Source organism: Macadamia integrifolia, chromosome 4 (assembly GCF_013358625.1).
Source record: "Macadamia integrifolia cultivar HAES 741 chromosome 4, SCU_Mint_v3, whole genome shotgun sequence".
Taxonomy (NCBI): domain Eukaryota; kingdom Viridiplantae; phylum Streptophyta; class Magnoliopsida; order Proteales; family Proteaceae; genus Macadamia; species Macadamia integrifolia.
The window spans coordinates 4589964-4608370 of NC_056560.1; the positions used below are offsets into that span (position 1 = coordinate 4589964).

The 18407-nt window shown below is 38.8% G+C and overlaps 1 protein-coding gene across 6 annotated transcripts in view; it reads left to right on the forward strand.

The window, feature by feature from the left end:
* Positions 1–733: 733 nt before the first annotated feature.
* Positions 734–18407, forward strand: part of LOC122076559 (protein CHROMATIN REMODELING 4-like) — an 81971-nt gene continuing 64297 nt past the window's right edge. The window contains exons 1-8 of one of the 6 annotated variants that reach the window (XM_042641922.1): positions 734–1352; positions 3547–3775; positions 5560–5597; positions 5718–6057; positions 8993–9094; positions 9205–10044; positions 11420–11527; positions 11742–14588. In XM_042641922.1, coding sequence (XP_042497856.1) covers positions 5734–6057; positions 8993–9094; positions 9205–10044; positions 11420–11527; positions 11742–14588 — 4221 coding nt within the window. In that variant the 5' untranslated portion in view covers positions 734–1352; positions 3547–3775; positions 5560–5597; positions 5718–5733. Of the gene's footprint in view, positions 1353–3546; positions 3776–5559; positions 6058–8992; positions 9095–9204; positions 10045–11419; positions 11528–11741; positions 14589–18407 lie in introns of those variants that run through there. The other 5 variants (XM_042641919.1, XM_042641921.1, XM_042641923.1 and 2 more) reach the window with 5 other exon arrangements.

An 18407-nucleotide genomic window follows, 5' to 3' on the forward strand; every position in this document is an offset into this window, starting at 1 on the left:
AAAAAGTAAGCAAGGGGCTCCGATAATTCCCACTTGTTAAATCACTTACCATACATAAAGAGGGGCATAGGTGATACCGGTTGCTGCATAGAGTGGAGAGGGCTTGAGTGAATGGGAATCCAAATATCATTCCAAAGTTTAGTATTGCAATCATTACCAATTTTACGCCGAATCATTTTAGAGATCGTAGGTAAAATACTAACAGTACCATTCCAAGTGGCAAAACCTATTTTATCCAAGGTATCCGGGTGGAAAGGGATATATTAGGAAAGTATTTGCAAGATAAAATAGTGGCCCATATGGATTCCCTACTGCAAATGAGGCGCCACTCTAATTTAAGGAGGAATGCCTTGTTTTGGGTTTCAGAAGTTCTTAAACCCAAAACCTCCAATCGATTTGGAAGTACAAACCTTATACCAACCAATGGGGTGCAATTCATTATTTCATAGAGAATTACCATTCCAAAAGTTTAAATAAACTAAGTTTCTTGCAAAACTTTAATAGATAAGAAGGGATTGAACATTGAAGAGGGGCAGATTGAATGAGAACTCCATTTACTTGTGGTCTGGCCACAAATAGTTACTGTTCCATTCCTCAAGTCCTAACAAATCCATCGGGAAAAAAAAAAAAAGTTTTTCCGTGTTGATCTCCTGAAGAAAAAAAAATAAAATAAAATTTGAATAACTGTTCTTCATAAAGTGGAGGTTAAAAAGGCTGGAAATAAGGAGGTTAGAAAACACACTCGCATTATTCAAAACCCAGGGAGCAATAAGCAATCGATAATGGCGATTATGAGAGATTTGAGAACTCAATTTCTTCCTCTCACTCTTTCTTGTTCTTTCTCTTTCATCTCTCTACTCTCTCTCTTCAACAGCGACAGCAATGACTCGAAAAAGGAAGAAAACATTATTAAAAAGAGAAATCGCCTCGCGAATAGCGAACATGCCTCCTGCTGGTGCAACGTGGCACAATGCAATTGGGCATGGCGTTTGCTCCGGCTCCCACAACATACAATCCTGACAAGTCGGTATCACCCCCCTCGTCCTATGACCCCGGGAATCCGTATCATATGTCTCTCTCTCTATTTATTGATTTCACCGCTCTCTCCTTTCTCGTTTCTGCCGTTTATCATCTTCTTCCGTGCCCTAATTTCATCCTGCAATCTCGCTAGCTCTATTGGTCAATCGCTTCTTCAGTGTTGTTTAATCCCACTCCCCTGTTCCCAGTATTCAATTCCACACAAGGATTTTGTAGTTTTTGTTCCATTTGGATGAACTTTGTTCTGTATTCCCTCATTTTTCCGCAGGTCTTTTGGTGGGTAATTCCGTTTTCTGTAGTTCTAACTAAATCTGGTGAGTTCTGTTTTCATATTTTGTGTAGTTTTTTCTGTTTTCTGTTTTTTATTTTTTTTATTTTTTTTGTGTCATTGTAGTTGAATATCTGTAGATAATTTTAAGTATTGTTGTTTCTCTGGTGTTTGTCCTTTTTGCACTCTTCTTGAAATTCCATATTTTTCTTTTGTGGGAATTGAGGGAGTTGGGCTTTTGAGTTGGTTGTGTGGTGAGTAGCTACTGATTATGTGTTGGCTTTAGTTGGGTTGAATAACGATAATTATTTGAAGTCTGTTTGCCATAAAGGTATATAGGCATTTGCATGGCAGTGAAACTGTCTTTTGTTGCTTCATTCATGATAGGCGTTTATATTGGTACATGAATGGATCCTTGTGTTCGTCCTTGCTTGCAACCTCCATGTAACCGACCCCATTAAGTTGGGATTAGGCTTTGGTTGTTGTTGTTGTTGTTGTTGTATTTATGATATGCGTTTGGGAATGTTAGTGAAAAACGTGGACTTGATACTGAAATTTAAGTTTGAAGCTACAGAATGCTTCTTTTGGCGGACTTGAATTTGAGAGGTTTCTAGTGGTTGGCTGTTAAATAGAAGTGTAGATTCTTGTAACCTTTGAATTTAAAATTAGGACAAAGTCATCACTTATTTTTTTTTCCTTCTCTGGATCATTGTGAGTGAAGGAAAAACATATAGAAATTAACACCATATTTTTGAGTCATTGAGCACCTACAGTTTTATTAATGGTTTTCAGCTGGGCATGCTTTAAAATATGATACAATAGAAACAGTGCACTCTATTTTGGCTGCAAATTTCTCTTTGATAATCTTCTTTTGCAACTGCTGCTTATTTTAAATAACTAAATAAGCAATAGTTTTGAGGTTCCCAAGATTTTTTTTTGATATTGAGTGCATTGTGCCCAGGAGATCTTTGGTCATAGCTGTAGTATGAATTACTAAGCTAAAGAGTTTGCTTATCTGGAATGAATTGCATTTACTCCTTCTAGAATCCCCCTTGCTGGCCTTGTCCAAAGTCCTGTTGATGGTGTACTTTTTTCTGTTCGTGTTCTGATGCAGTCAAACAGGTTGTATTATTGAAGGCGCTTGATTTGATCGGTTTTTCGTGGAATCGTGTTTCCTTCTGTAATGCTGTTCACCTGAACTTGAGCAGGGCCGGGTTTTATAATTGAACATCAGCTTGGTTGCAGTTTCATACTCTTCATTCATAGTAATTGATGAATTAATGGTGTTAGAAATTTTTTTTTGTAATAGCTAAAGATTCTATACATGACCCTTTTCCGTTTTCAGTTGCTTAAAAGTTTCCTTGGTACTTCGAAGTCCTTTGAGATTGGGGGTTTGTTGCTGCCCCCATCTTCAAAAGTTGGTTGCACTCTTATTGACAGTAATAGGTAGAGGTAGCTTTCTGAAAGGACAATCAAATGGCTATTCTTTATGACTTTTGAAGTAGCAATTGGTTTACCTATTCATTCACTGTGCCTTTGTCGTATCATTTTGGGATTGAGTAGTCATGAGTGACACCTAGTTGCCTCACTCTGTGTGTGTGTGTGTGTGTGTGTGTGTGTGTCTCCCCCCTTATTCTACTTTTGGTTGCTTTTTATTCATTTTGAATTTACTCTATGGGTGGTGAACTGCTGGATGTCCAAACTCCATACTCTCTTAAACATTGTGAAACCTGGAGCAACGATTGGGTCCTCATCCATGGAATGGCGTACTCATCTCCTCCATTGAATTGACAAACTATTGTTGGGTTGTGTTAACCAGTGAAAGAGAATGCATTACTGTAACTATCAAGATTATTATTCAATAAATTTGAACAGTTTGGTATTAAATTATCGAAGAGCTTTGTGTGTTACTTTTCTAAATGTTTGACTGGGGAAATTAAACTTTGTTTTGCTATAAAATAAAATGAGTCAATCCTTTAAATGGTGGATAGTGAAAACATTGGGGTCTCTTTCATTTTCCCCTTTAACTTTTCATTGGCTCTACCACTTACTTTAATGCCATTATCCTTATGGTTAATAGATTCGCTGAGATCCTAGTGCTCTATCCCTGTCTAATATTGATATTTTGATAGCAGATATTCTTGTAGCCATCTATGGAATTTTATTTCACTATTAACTCGTTTAAAAATAGTTACCCATTTGCCAAATGTTGTTCAGTTCTGATTTGTACTCTCCTGCAGAGTGTTGCTGGTAATAGCAAATATGGAAATGATTCCTAGGGGCTGTTTGGGGCTTTGGTGCCTGACTGCTTCAGGATGGATTTTTCCCAATCTACTAGAGAGTTTGATATTTTGAAGGAGGGAGATATGAAGATTTGCAGGGTCTGCTGATTTCATGAACAAAGCAATGGGGTTTAACTGTATCAAATCAAATTTAGCGAGGTGACAGTTGATATTTAATAATCAAGAGGTTTGTTGTTCCTATATGATTCATTCTATGGGTGAATGACAGCCACACTTGATAGAAAATGTTAACAAATCTAAGGTTGAAGCCATATTAAGGAAATCTGGGAGGGGAGACATTAAGCTAGATATTTGATGAATGTGCTTTTGGTAACACTTTTTTCCAGCCGTCATTGAAGTAACTTCAGCTATGAGAAAGGGTTTTCGGTTCTAGTTTTGACAGTTTTTAGTGAACTGCTTTGGGTGGGGAGAAGTTTTAATGTACATCTAGTTTGACAGTTATTAGCATGAGAGTTGAGATTAACAATAGATAACAAATATGTTGGAGAGACTCTAAAAGTGCCAGCAGTGAATATGTTTGGTTAGCAAGCAATGTCTCTGTCGATCTTCCTTGTAGCTTGTACAATGGAATGTTAAAATGAAAATTTGCAATAGGTTGTTCTCCTCTACCTCTGCTTGGTCCTTTGTCAGATCCTCTGGCCCGGTTGTTCCATGGCGTAATCTCGTTTGGTTCAAAGGCCATAGTCCCTGTCACAGTTTCACCACCTAGAGATGCCTCTCTAACTGCCTCCCCACGTAGTCCTTCCTTATTCACTGTCACATCCAGGTCAACCCCTCCTGTTGCCTTTGTCCCCTTGGTCAAGAAAATATCCCCCACCTCTTCTTCTCTTGTCCCCTCTCCACCCTAGTGTGGAAAACTGTTCTTGCTTGCTGCTGGTCTTCTCCTAGGGCCATTCTCCCCTTTGAGAGGGAATATATTTGGGTTGACATAACATTTGGCGGCTCCTCCATTTGCGACACCATTGGTAAGTTAGCTTTCTCTGCTACTATATCTCATCTTTGGATGGAGCGTAACATTCCCAAATGGTCTTCCAACTCCCGTTCCCCGGAAATGATTTGGAAAGCCATCTACTTTGATGTTACCTCAAAAATCCAATCCCTCCATTCCATTCGATCTCGTTTGATCCCCCTTTCCTCTAGAAATGACCACATAATCTCCTCCTGGTGCCTTACCCCAGCCCCTGCCCCCTCCACTTGACCTCCTCCCCCACTCCCACCTCCTCCTCTTGGCCTTCTCCCTCTCCTCCCTTGCTGTGGTTTTGGTTGCTGGTTCGGTCCTCTAGCCCTGTTGCTGGTTGCTGATTTGGTTTTTGCTGTAATTTTTTTGTTTGTTGCCTTTTGCTTTGTTCCCCCTGGGGTTGGCTCTTCCTTGTTGGCTTAAGCCTCCCCTCCCGCCCATTTTTCCCTTGTATTTTCTTTTCGCTTTGGGTATAAATTTATTTATTCATCCCAAAAAAAAAAAAATGAAAATTTGCATATTTTTCAGATAAAACATTAAAAGGGTAGCAGAACTCTTTTGTGGATTTTAGCATTTTTTTCGCCATTTTATGTTCAACAGTAAAATATGTGAAGGATGTAAAAACCTGAAAATATATGGGTGAATAAGAGATGTGGTTAATCTTATATCCTATTAGAAGGCTTGTTCATTGTTTCACTTTATCTTCTATTTTACTTTTCCAGATATTAGCCAATAGTTATTTATTCTCACTATAGTAGAATATGTGATTGATATAAAACGTAAAAAAGTTTGTATGATTAAAAGGAGTGATTACTCAAATGTTTTTTTCGTAAAACTTCTTCAATTTTTAGTTCATGTAAATGCCTTTGGAAGTTACCAACATTCAGGAACTGGTTTCCCAGTAATCATATTTTCTATTGCACCTATTTTGGGTAATATTTCTGTTGTTTGACTCTTTTTTTTAATGAGTTTCGTACCTTTGAACTTAATAGGATTTGAAAAGAGAGGCTCTGCTGTGGCTTGAATGAAGGTTTGGATTCCTGGTTCCACTCATTAAGTCAGTGGCTTGATTACCATATGAAGGTCCAGTTCCTGCTCCCACTCATTAAGTCAATGTTATGCTTCTGTATACTTTAAATTATCAATGTAGGACCAGGGATCTGAAGATGAAAGAAAACAGTTCTGTGAATAATAAAATGATTGATAGAAACTGGGTCCTGAAGCGCAAAAGGAAGAGACTTTCGTGTAGGCCAGATCAATCCACTGGTAAAGTTGGAAATTCTGTTCCGTCAGAATCTTTGAGGAACCTTCTTCCTGCTAAACGCAGGCTGCAAAGTGATATTCAATACGGACAAGGTCGACCTGATGGTAAAGAAGGAAAGTCTGTTCCTTCAGAATTTCCTAAGAACCACCATCCTCTTGCTAAACGCGGGATGAAAAATGATCTCATCGCAGGTCAGTCATCAAACAAGAAGAAAGGAAATGATGGGGTGAGTTCTCTTCTTTGCTCTTTATCGTTTACCCAAAGTAAGCAATTTCTGATCCTCATTACCTTACGTGCTGTTTTAATTTACATTGTGCATACATACGGTGACACCTGTATTCATAAGATATAGCTATTGTTTTAGCTGATGCCACACTGGTTCTTGGGCTACCAAGATAAAAATTGTGTACCCAGTGCACGAGGCTCTCGCCACTGTGGGGTCTGAGGAGTGTCATACTATAAACAGCTTTTCCCAGTTGCATCCATTGTGTTGTCACTTCATGTTTGCTTTTTTGCTTCGAAACTTGTATGATTGGTCACCCAGATTTTTTTTTGGGTTGGGGGGGGGTGGATTAGGCTGCAATCTGTGGTCCCAGTAAGAAATGGTTTCTTGTTTAAAATGTTGTACAGGAATATGGAATAGGATTCCTGCAGCTGACTTGACAGTGTCATTTTTTGTAGTATTAGTCTTGTAACTGTAGGTCATCCTATTTTTTCGTAAAGTTGATCACTGCCTTTTCAGTGATCTTGTCCATTCTTCTGCCCCAGGCACATTGATCTTGTGATCAGATCTTATTGTTGACAACATGGATCTCTTCAAAGGTTTGGTTTCTCAGAGAAAATTACCAACTCTTTGTGTGCAATGAGGGGAAGTTCATTCCAGCTATATCCTATGAGGCTATGACTTGCATTACAGGTCTTAGTATTCTCCTGCAAGTTTGGGTTAACTCAACATTTATTGCTAATGGGAGGCCCATGTGGTTTTTCTGGTATTTTACCCGACTCCTTATCTTGTTAATAAATTGAATCCACTCAAACTTGTTTAGAGTTTCAGCCTGATAGCGAATGATGATTTCCATGGGCTGACAATGAACATCCATGAAGTACTTTTTGGTTAGAATGGTTTGATATGAAAGGATGATGCGGTTTCCAGGAGCTTGTTGGGCCACCTTTGCTTGCTATACAGTGATTGGAAGTTCAGATAGCTGTATCAGGATCCTTTTTTTCCCTCCGATTTGTCCCTTCTTAAAGGATTTGCCAAGACATAAATATGCAAGACCTTTAAGTTCAAGTTCTTTAATTGGATACAGCTTACTTCATGTTGATGTGTTAGCAGAGGTCAACTAGGGTTTACCTGGATTTCAGGTCTGAATGAAGTTGCTGAAGTACGTGAGCTGGTCAATTGCATTGTACATTATATTTGATGTGGGATGGCGCATTCCCGGTGATAAACCTGTCCTTGTATGAAAGAGTTTAAAATAATTTGGAATAACAGATCAAATGTGGAAAAGTTTGAGGTTTTGCTGTTCCATTACCATACATCTATGGCATCAGGGGTTGGAGTGTACCATCTATACTCAAAGCTCCATGTACATGGGATGATTTGGCCCCTGGAGTGTTCACTCTGTTAAGTCAAAATTTTGCTAAAGGTATATATACATGGGAATATGAGATGTTGGCTTAAGAGTGCACATGACTTAAAATTCTTCTGTTAGTTCTTGGGGCTAAAAGTGCATGTGATGCAGATCGGTTAGATCGATCTGCTGGTGGTGGGAAACAGAAAGAGAATGAGAAGTGAAAAGAGAGATCACAGGTCGAGGGAGAAGGGGGAAACCAGATCTTGTGGGAGAGAGAGAGAAAGGAGGCAGCAACCACACTAACAAAAGAAAGTAAATCAATCCATTAATCAAAACCTTATGGAGACTGTGCCGCTTACAATATATTAATAAAAAATAGACTTCACTAGTTCACTCATAATCAAATAATAAATGACTCTAGCTAATGATGACTTAACATGGACTAAATAGCAGAAAATAATCTAATTAAAACTCCCAATCGTAGGATGCAACAGAGAGTACTGACTAGGTACTCAAATAAATAAAGAAAACAGATTTTTAACTGGATTGGAATGTTTAATTGTATTTCCAACCAACTATTACAATAAAATAATAAAGAGAAGAGCCCTTAAACTGAACCCATGACATGCTGCAGATAAGGATTCCTTAAATTTTGGAACTCTAGAAACAGAATTGTCTTGGAGATGAGATTCCTGATTTTCAGGAATTCTAGATACTGCAAGCCTATAAAACTTCTTCAAACTGGGTCTCATGACCTGGATAAATTTCATCTAAGTAAACTATGGACCAAAAAGAAAACTCCCTTATACGTCTAACCATTGGGCCCCACAATTAAACTGGACCACAGAGACTGGATTGGAGCAAAAATTAGTTCATAGTTGAACTAAATCAGACCCAACCCAAATCGGTTATGCATCAAGTGACTAGGCATGTTTCAGTAGGTACTGTATAGTTTTGTCAAGGAATGAACAATTGATTGAACTTAAGATTTTGCTTATCCTTGGAGATGAGAAAGTCAATTTCTATTGCCATTGTTCTGTCATAGACGAGATGAGTATGACCTCCAAGGCATTATGAATCTCTTAAGCTGGCCTGGCATTGGCATCATTTAATGTGATTTGCTTCTTCCTTCGATGCTGCTTTTGCCCTTGCCACTATAGAGGTAGGGGCCCTTAGGGAGCGCTGCCTTTGCCCTTGCTTTAGCCGCCTTAGCCTCTTCCTCTGCCTTTGTTTCCTACCACGCCATGCTGCGGGTGCTTCTGCGGCTGGGTCTTGCTTTCGATCAATTGAGTAAACTGCTGCTCCTCCAACTTGCTTTCGTGATGCATCTCAGCTGGGCATGGGCTGGACTTGGATCACCTATTGGGCCTACTCAAATGTATTCACCCCTAGATACACTTTTATCTCAAAATTGAGGTCACTCAAAGAGTTTGTTTTCACATTGACTGAGATTCTGTGGTTTTGTATATTTTGCCTTGGCTGATTCCAGATTTGTTCTTAATGGCATCATCTGCTGCATGCACCTAAAGTTTTGCCTTTTGAAACTGCTTTTAACCTGTGGTCCATTCTTTTTTGTGTTTTCAGTACTACTTCGAATGTGTAATCTGTGATCTTGGTGGCAACTTGCTGTGTTGTGATAGTTGCCCTCGAACCTATCATCTTCAGTGCCTTAATCCCCCTCTGAAGGTATATATTGGTCTCATGGTGATTTTCCCAATTTGTGTTATGCATTTTAAACCTTTGTTCCAATGTATGAGTGTCCAACATTAATCTTTTGTTAAATTTTATTCTTGAAGCGTACTCCTCCAGGTAAGTGGCTATGTCCAAACTGCTGTGAGCGAAATGATCTTGTAAAGCCCGCAAACCATACAGAGTCCGTTTCAAGACGTGCAAGAGCAAAAATTATTTCTGATAAGTCTAAGACAAGAATTAAGTCATCTAGCTCTCACAAGGAATCACGTATGGAAAGTTCAGTTCCAGCAAAAAGATCATCCAGTAAAGTGAAACTTACATTTTCTCATTCGGTTCCATCTGTTGAAAACAAGTCAGATTCTTCCTATATGGATGTGTCTTGTAGCACAAAATCAAGACACTTGTCTGAGGGTGGACATGGAGAAGCTATTTCATCATGTGGAAATACTGACATTGAGAAGAAACCCAGCTTGTGTCGTGCAGATGAATTTGCTGGAAATACTGACATTGAGGAGAAACCCAGCTTGTATTGTGCAGATGAGTCTGCTGACAGGAAGTCGAATTCTCTTGCTAATGAAGTCCAGTCTTCTGGTACGGTTTTAGACCCTGAGCCAAATGCTGAACCTGCTGAGAGAAGGTCTGACTCTCTGTGTAATAATGGAAATCCAACAAACAAGCTCATACTGACTTCCGGTCATGCCTGTCAGACAGCCAAGAAAAAGAAGAGAAAAGTTAACAAGGAAGATAGAGATGATAAAACGAGATTTGTCAAGGGAAATTCTACTGTAAATTTTTCTCTCAAGGTTGGATCCAAATCAACATCTGCAGGTCCTGAAACTAGTAAACACTGCCAAATATATAATTCAGTTGACCATCAGGTTTCGGTATCTATGTTGAAGGAGGTACTCGGAACAAAATCTTCTCTAGTGCAGCAACAAGATAAGGTACCTTTTCTTTCTTTCTAATGTTTATTTTGGCCAACTTAAAAAAAAAAAAAAGGCTTTTAACGCAACTACATCGTTTTCCTCTAATTCAGTTTTTTTTTTTTTTATTTTTTTTTATTTTTATATATATATATATATATTTTATTTCAGCGTAAAAGGTTTTCACAATGCAAGTTTTGTGGTTTCTCATAATGCTGACCTTTATTATCTCTTGTCATGCACTTTGAAATTAAATTACTTACTTCTCACTATGGCTGCCTATACAGCTATACTAATAGGAGCATTGTTCCATTTGGTTCTTTCCAAATACTTGAGTCTAGTGCTCATTCATAATGAACTTAGAGATGAAATCACGTGCTCAAAGACACATGACTTGTTGAGCTTGGTGATCTTATCATTGAAAGTAGTCATTTCATTACAGTGTGCAGCTAACTCTGAGCATTTAAAGTGTATTTTTGAGATAAGGAACCATCAAATTGTTATGAGAATGAGCAAGCTCAACCTGGCCTCGTTGATTCTTCCTTTCCCTAAACTTCTCTTTCTAGCATGGTTCCACCAGGCCCTTGCTTGGTAGGGTTCTACCATGCTAGCCAGAGCCCCAAATTTGGACATATTGTCTACAAGAATGTCTACCCATGGGTAAAATTTCCAACCAATCTGATGTGTTCAGTTGTCAGTATAGTTGTTTGAAAATTGCATGAAAAAACACACAAAAAGCATGAGCTGATGCGTGTATGTACTCTCTCTCCCTCATTATCTGTTTTATCCAGATTCATTATTTCTACCATCTTGACATACAAAAGAATTCAGGAGAGTTTCAACAACCTTATGTGAAACCATGTGATTATAAGACCGTTTTACCAGTTTTCATTTTAATTGGGACATGGTATTCTGTTTCATTCTTATCCTATACTAGTTTCACTGCATATTCAAACTTCTAGCCCTGATCCCAAATTTCATATGTATTGCTGTTATAAGTAGAGATATGTTCCATTTGTTGCCCGTAGTTGTCTAGGTGTCACACCGCCCGGGTGACGAAGCACATTCTTTGGTTGAAGGAGACAACATGCCTTGTTGACTCTTCATGAGTTTACGTTGCTTTATGTTTATTTATTTATTTATTTTTAATGAATATGCTTATATTATCTTATGTGTTGTTTATTATATGTTGGTTTTCTCATATTAGGTCATTACCACCATTATTATATCATATTACATTGATTTATCCTCTATGTGGCTTCTATGTTGTATATGAGCATAATTATATGAAATTATCGTTTCTATATTGTTGCTTATTGGGGGAACATTATGGTTTTCTCACAGTTTTCCTGTCTGTATCTTTATTTATTTATTTTTATATATTGGTCTTGCACAGAGGATCCCTGAGGTAATATCACCCTCAACACATGCCTTAGATGAAACAAGGGGTCAAGAAGAAAAAATGGTGACATGTGATGAAAATGTTCCTTGTGAGGTTCAACAGGTAAATACTAAATGGACCTTCAGATTTGATTGCCTGAATAACTGTTAGATATAGGCACTAAATGGACATTCAGATTAGATTGCCTGAATAACTATCATGGTTCTGTTAGATATAGGCAATAGTTGTGTGTGACTTTGGCTCAAAGTATCATCTGTTTACTGGATTTCTTGTGCCTGTTATTTCTTTACAGTACTGTGATTATGCATTTATCTAGCAGGTTGATCGGATTCTTGGGTGTCGAGTTCAAAGTAGTGGAAAAGTTTCTTCCTGTCTCAGTCAACCAATCAAATTTTCTGCTTCCCCCGGAACTTCTTCTCATGTTGCATCTGGAAACAACTGTTCAGGGGCTGCAAATAACCTGCCTTCTCAAGATATACTTGTTCTAGATAATTGTGACAGGGCATTAGAGGATTCGTCTTCTAGTGGTAAACTTGTAGATTTTAAGAATGCTGATCTTCTTGCTGAGGGATGCCATGATTCGAAAAACCCTGTTGATAAGGGAAAAAGCACCAAGAGTGATACCAAAGTAGATAAGATACATGTCTATAAAAGATGTGCAAAAGAAGGCGGTGGAGGGGGAAATTCCATGGGATTAACAAGAAGACCTTTCAAGCTTCAGAGTTTTATGGCCTCAAGTATTAAAGTTCGAAATGGATCGGCTGTAGACAAGGAGAATGGGGAAAAAATAACTAAAAAGGCAGTGTCAGAAGAGAACGCTGCTGTTGTACGTGCTAGTTTGGATATTGGTGGTAATTGTTTGATGCCAAGAGCATGCAAAATAAATGTATCTTCAGATGCTAAAGACATGAAAGATGAGCATAAGGAGATAAGATTGAATGACAGTGGAGAAAACAAGATGCATGAGTCGGCCTTGAAGGAATCTGCTCCAGTACAGACAGATACAGTCTTGTATGAATTTTTGGTCAAGTGGGTTGGGCAATCTCACATTCATAACAGCTGGGTTTCTGAATCGCAATTGAAAGTTCTAGCAAAAAGAAAACTAGAGAATTACAAGGCAAAGCATGGAAGAGCACTGATAAATCTTTGTCAAGAACAATGGTTCCAACCACAAAGAGTGATTGCCCTCCGTACTTGCATGGATGGCACAACTGAAGCTTTTGTAAAATGGTGTGGTCTCCATTATGATGAATGCACATGGGACAAATTAGATGAACCTGCCATTGAGAAATCTTCGCATCTGATTGCTGAATTCAAGTGCTTTGAATCCCAAACAGTGGCCAAAGATTCAGCTGTGGATGATCTTCTAAAGAGTAAGTGTCAGCAAACCGAGATCATTTCTCTTGAAGCGCAACCCGAGGAGCTTAAAGGAGGTTTCCTGTTTCCACATCAACTAGAAGCTTTGAACTGGTTGCGTAAATGCTGGCATAGATCTAAAAATGTGATCCTCGCTGATGAGATGGGGCTGGGGAAAACTGTGTCGGCCTGTGCTTTTATGTCAGCTTTATATTTTGAGTTCAAAGTGTGTCTTCCTTGTCTAGTTTTGGTTCCTCTGTCCACAATGCCTAACTGGCTTGCTGAATTTGCATTATGGGCCCCAGATCTGAATGTTGTGGAGTATCATGGCTGTGCAAAAGCAAGATCTATTATTCGTCAATATGAATGGCATGCGAGTGATCCAAATGTGTTAAACAAGAGAACTAAGTCATACAAATTTAATGTTCTTTTGACTACTTATGAGATGGTGCTTGCTGACTTCTCCCATTTGCGTGGGGTTCCATGGGAGGTTCTCGTGGTTGATGAGGGTCATCGTCTGAAAAATTCGGGCAGTAAACTTTTCAGCTTGCTCAACACATTTTCTTTTCAACACCGTGTTCTATTGACAGGTACCCCTCTGCAGAACAACTTAGGTGAAATGTACAACTTGCTGAATTTCTTGCAGCCTGCTTCATTCCCTTCTTTGTCATCATTTGAAGAGAAGTTTAATGATCTTACAACTGCGGAAAAAGTGGAAGAGCTGAAAAAACTTGTTGCTCCTCATATGCTTCGAAGACTTAAAAAGGATGCTATGCAGAATATTCCCCCCAAGACCGAATGCATGGTTCCTGTTGAGTTATCATCTGTCCAGGCAGAATATTATCGTGCATTGCTTACAAAGAATTATCAGATCTTACGTAACATAGGAAAGGGGGTCGCTCAGAAGTCAATGCTGAACATTGTTATGCAGCTTCGAAAAGTGTGCAATCATCCATATCTTATACAAGGTACCGAGCCTGACTCTGGATCTGTAGAGTTCCTTCAGGAAATGCGAATTAAGGCATCTGCCAAGCTGACACTGTTGCATTCTATGCTTAAGGTGTTAAGTAGAGAAGGCCATCGTGTACTTATATTTTCACAGATGACTAAGCTTCTTGATATACTTGAGGATTACTTGACTATAGAATATGGACCTCAAACATTTGAAAGAGTGGATGGTACAGTCTCAGTGGCAGATCGTCAAGCAGCAATTGTACGCTTCAATCAAGACAAAAGTCGATTTGTGTTCCTTTTATCTACACGATCTTGTGGCCTTGGGATCAATCTGGCTTCTGCTGACACTGTCATTATCTATGATTCTGATTTCAACCCACATGCTGATATTCAAGCAATGAATCGTGCACATCGGATTGGGCAGTCAAAGAGACTTCTCGTGTACAGGCTTGTTGTACGGGCTAGTGTTGAGGAGCGCATCTTGCAGCTTGCAAAGAAGAAGCTGATGCTTGATCAGCTTTTTGTGAATAAGTCCGGATCTCAAAAAGAGGTGGAAGATATTTTACGTTGGGGAACAGAAGAACTTTTCAATGATTCTGCTGGTGTGGCTGGAAAAGGTACTGGAGAAAATTCTAGCAACAAAGATGAAGTAACTACAGACACAGAGCACAAGCATAAAAGGAGGTGTGGTGGTCTTGGGGATGTGTATAAAGATAGATGCACAGATGGCAGGACAAAGATTGTTTGGGATGAAAATGCAATTTTAAAATTGCTTGATCGCTCAAACCTTCAGTCTGGGTCCTCTGAAAGTCATGAAGGAGATTTGGAGAATGATATGCTTGGCTCTGTAAAGGTGAAATGCAATATCTTTTGTGTTGTTCCATTAACATTCACAATTGCCTTTCTGTTGGAGTGCATTATAAACATTTCCTGCATCATTTTGGCAAGTGGTAAGATGCACACATTTATATTTCCTGTGGAGTTTGTTACAGCTTCTAGCCTTCTACTGTTATAGAGAATATTTTTTGAACTCTGTTTAGTATTCTATATTGACTTGCATGACAACTCTACTCAACTCTACTAAACTCAATTAAGCCTTACACAACTAAATGGGGATGTGGGCATCTAGTTATTAAATGGTTAATTGTTTTGGTTGTGGACTTAAAATTCCTTTTGAAGGATAGGTGGCACTTCCGTATTGCACTGATTTTAAATTTTTCTATGAAGAATTGGTGAGTTATTGATTCTGTTTATCTTCTTGTCTGAAGTTGAAGTTCTTTGTGTTGTGTACTCTGGATTCACAAATGATTAATTCACGGGAGTCCTTAGTTTGTCCAGCTAGTGTTCAATTTCTCATGCTATTGGTGCTGTATATTTGGCTTATAGCTTCATTCTCGGAGCCATGCAGCGTGCTCCACTACTTTGGAGCTTTCTGGCTGGTTCCTCAAGATGGACAGAGATGCTTTTTGATCGGAATTTATTAGCTGTGTTCAGGGATAATATTTGTTCCCTCTCTCTCTCTCTCTCTCTCTCTCTCTCTTTCTTTTATGTTCCCCTGCTTTCATTTGAACGTACTCTGAAAGTAACACCCTAATCAATTAACCAAGTGTGCGACTGTAGGCAGATTCTGCGAGGGATAAAAAGAATCCTAGTTGAAGACTGAAGTTGGTTCTCCAGAAATTGAAGGCTTGCAGTTTATGTTTTAACAGGCTTCAAAGGAATCATGGAATAGGCTAGAGAAGGCGAAACTAATCTAGGTTTAGAGTTTACATGTCTGGCTTCCTCTTCATCCCCCTAGAAAAGGGGAAAAAGTGTAGGCGTTGCAGTTTAGTACATTGGGTTTGATATAAACAGTAGGCAAAGAGCAACTGGCAACTGCTACAATCAGATTCATCTTTTTGGGTTTAGCATTTGCGTTTCGACTGATAGGTTTCGGATGGTAGTGAGACTAGGGTTTTGGTGGCTGAAATTGAGTGGCGGAGTATAGGAAACTGGAAATTCTAATGTAGGAGTGGTATAGAATACAGCAACTCTTTGCGACTACTAAGATCTCAAGAAATCAGCACTTGTAAGAGCTTCAAATCTTAAGAGTCTGATCAATCCTTTCACACATGTGCAATGTACAAGTAGAGAAGTGAAAAAGTTAGAGGTAAAGCATAGTGATTGTGTAATAGAGATTTAAAGTAATAGTTAGCTGAGTGACTACTCAACTAGGTTTTGGTGCTGCAACAACCAACTCCAAAACATTGGAAAGTAACAGGAGGAGCAGAAAAGTAGAGCAGTAGAATGAAACATCAAATCACAAGTGATTTAATCCCAAATAGGACCTTCAAACAACTCCAAAAACCTTACTGCTAGGTCTGATCACAGTACAATAATGATTCCCCAAACCAGTAACTAAAACCCACAAAATAGGCCAATTGGCTAGGGTTGAATGGGTATAAAGTTCCACCAGCAAACACCTCTAGTAGTTGATAACTGAGACTCAAATAACACCCAGAAGAATCTCTCAATAACCTGAATCTAACCGCCAAACAATACTCTGAAAATGGAACAGAATAGCAATACTTGAACCTGGAGATTTTTAGCTCAAACTTAGAGAAAACCAATAACTCACAAGAGGAAGCTCAGAGGGAGCTGAAACCCTGGTGTATGATGGTCTTAATAAACTCTTAACATCTGGCTTGAACTGGTGACAGATGACTGAGATTTGAGAATTCTTGATTAGGTCATGAAAAGGAAACTTTTGAAGAACTTGGAAAATAGACCTCTGTTTGCCAAGCAGCCAAGATTGAAGGGTCTTCTTGGAACCGTATTTATCCTTCAAAAGATGGTCTTCACTGGCCTGTTAATCTGGAAGTTCTGTAGTTGTGAAGATAACCCAGAAACTCTTCAAATAAAGCTGCTGCAAGCCTTGTCAGGACTCCGGAGCCTCAGGTCACAGCAGTCAAAACAGGTTGTAAAAGAACTTGCATTCGGCCTTAGTATAGAATCCAGAAGATGCTTAATCTACCCAGGAAATTAAAGAAAGAAAAGAGAATCGATGGAAGGAGGAGGAAAAAGAAGAAGATAGATAGGAGGCCCTCTTATAGTTTAGGCTTCCCATGGTTCCCACCCCTCATCTGAATCTCTCAGCCATGAAGAAATCTTCAAGAGCCGTTAAATAGCCTCAGTCAAGTCTTCAAAATAGAAGGTTTACAAAATAGAAACACAGTTGAGGGAACTGAACAAAACAATTACCCTAGACAAGAGACAACCACCTACATCGTAGAGTTGAGGGATCTGAAACCAGGGTGCTATGGACAAACCTGGAGCTGGGCTTCTAGTAGGGGAGGAGATCTGTCCCCTGCTTAAAAAATGTGGATTATTTACTTGTAACTTGCTGGGTCTTCGCGATTCCTGACATTGTGACAGAAGCTCTCTGCTGTCAGATATTTGGAAGGGTGATTTATGTTATGGTTTCAAAGAAGAAAGCAGGTACGTAAACATTCCAAGTTCCTAATCATAAGATTGGAGATTAAGCAACTGAGTTAATAGATTCCTAGACATGATTAAGTTGTGGTGGAAAAATGCTTTGCAAGAGGTTGAGCTAGCTGTCTATATATGTTTTTTTAATGAACTAAGAATTTTTATGGAAAACCAAAAGGATTTAAAAAAAAAATTCTGATGATGTTGGAAAGAGAAAGTGAGAGCTAAGATATTGCTGCATTCCGATCTTGATTCAGGAGGAGGAAGAGATGGAGTTTTCAGCAGAAGCCATCACTAGAAGAGCGCTCCATGGGCATGTGTGACATGAATGGTTCCTTTCCCCTGATAAAAAATGATAGTTACCGAGTGGCATGTTGAATCTTATCTCAAATGTGCCACTAGAGATATTTGGAAGTAAAACAACAATCAGATCTTCAAGGATAAATTTGGAATTGGACCGATGTGATTGTGTGGTTATTGGTAGAGATGTAATGAGCTGGAAAAAGCAACAGAAGATTACCTCTGGGCTCTCAGTGGCTGGTCATAATTCCCTGTTGATTGGCATAGTTCCATACCCAGTCTTTTTGTAGAGCCATACTATATTACTATCATATTCTACCTGTACTTCCTCTTATCCTTTCTGTGACAGTCATCTTACTGCCTATTTAAAAAATAGAAAGAAATGACACACTGAGAATTTAAAGCTATAAAACGAAATATACTCATAAAATGTGAGATATTTTAAGAACTCGAACTCAAACGCACTAATTCTATTTAATGAAAAACTCCACAGGTGAAAAAGAAAGTTCTTCATCTTAAGCTCCCATGCTATCTATACAGTGGTATATTGTTGATTTCCTGTCATCATGTTCTCACTTGCTAGTTACTTGAGTGGCCTTATCAAATGACAGCTAATGGGAGGATTTTTATTTTAGTTGTGACAGAAATCTGAGGCCCCAAGCAAAAATGGTGAACTTCAGAATCTTAAATTATTTATTGTATCCTACTGGCCTAGAAATTTGTGTAGTTAGTTGGTCTTTCTAGATTTGTGTGTGGTCTATGAGCTGATAAAGAAGGTTTTTTTTTAAGCAAATAAAGGCAATAGCCACCCCAAAACAGTGAAATGAATCCCTAATTATCAGAAAGAAAAAAATAGTGAAACAAATTCCCTTGACAATGTTGAATCCCCCACCTAGCCCCCCCC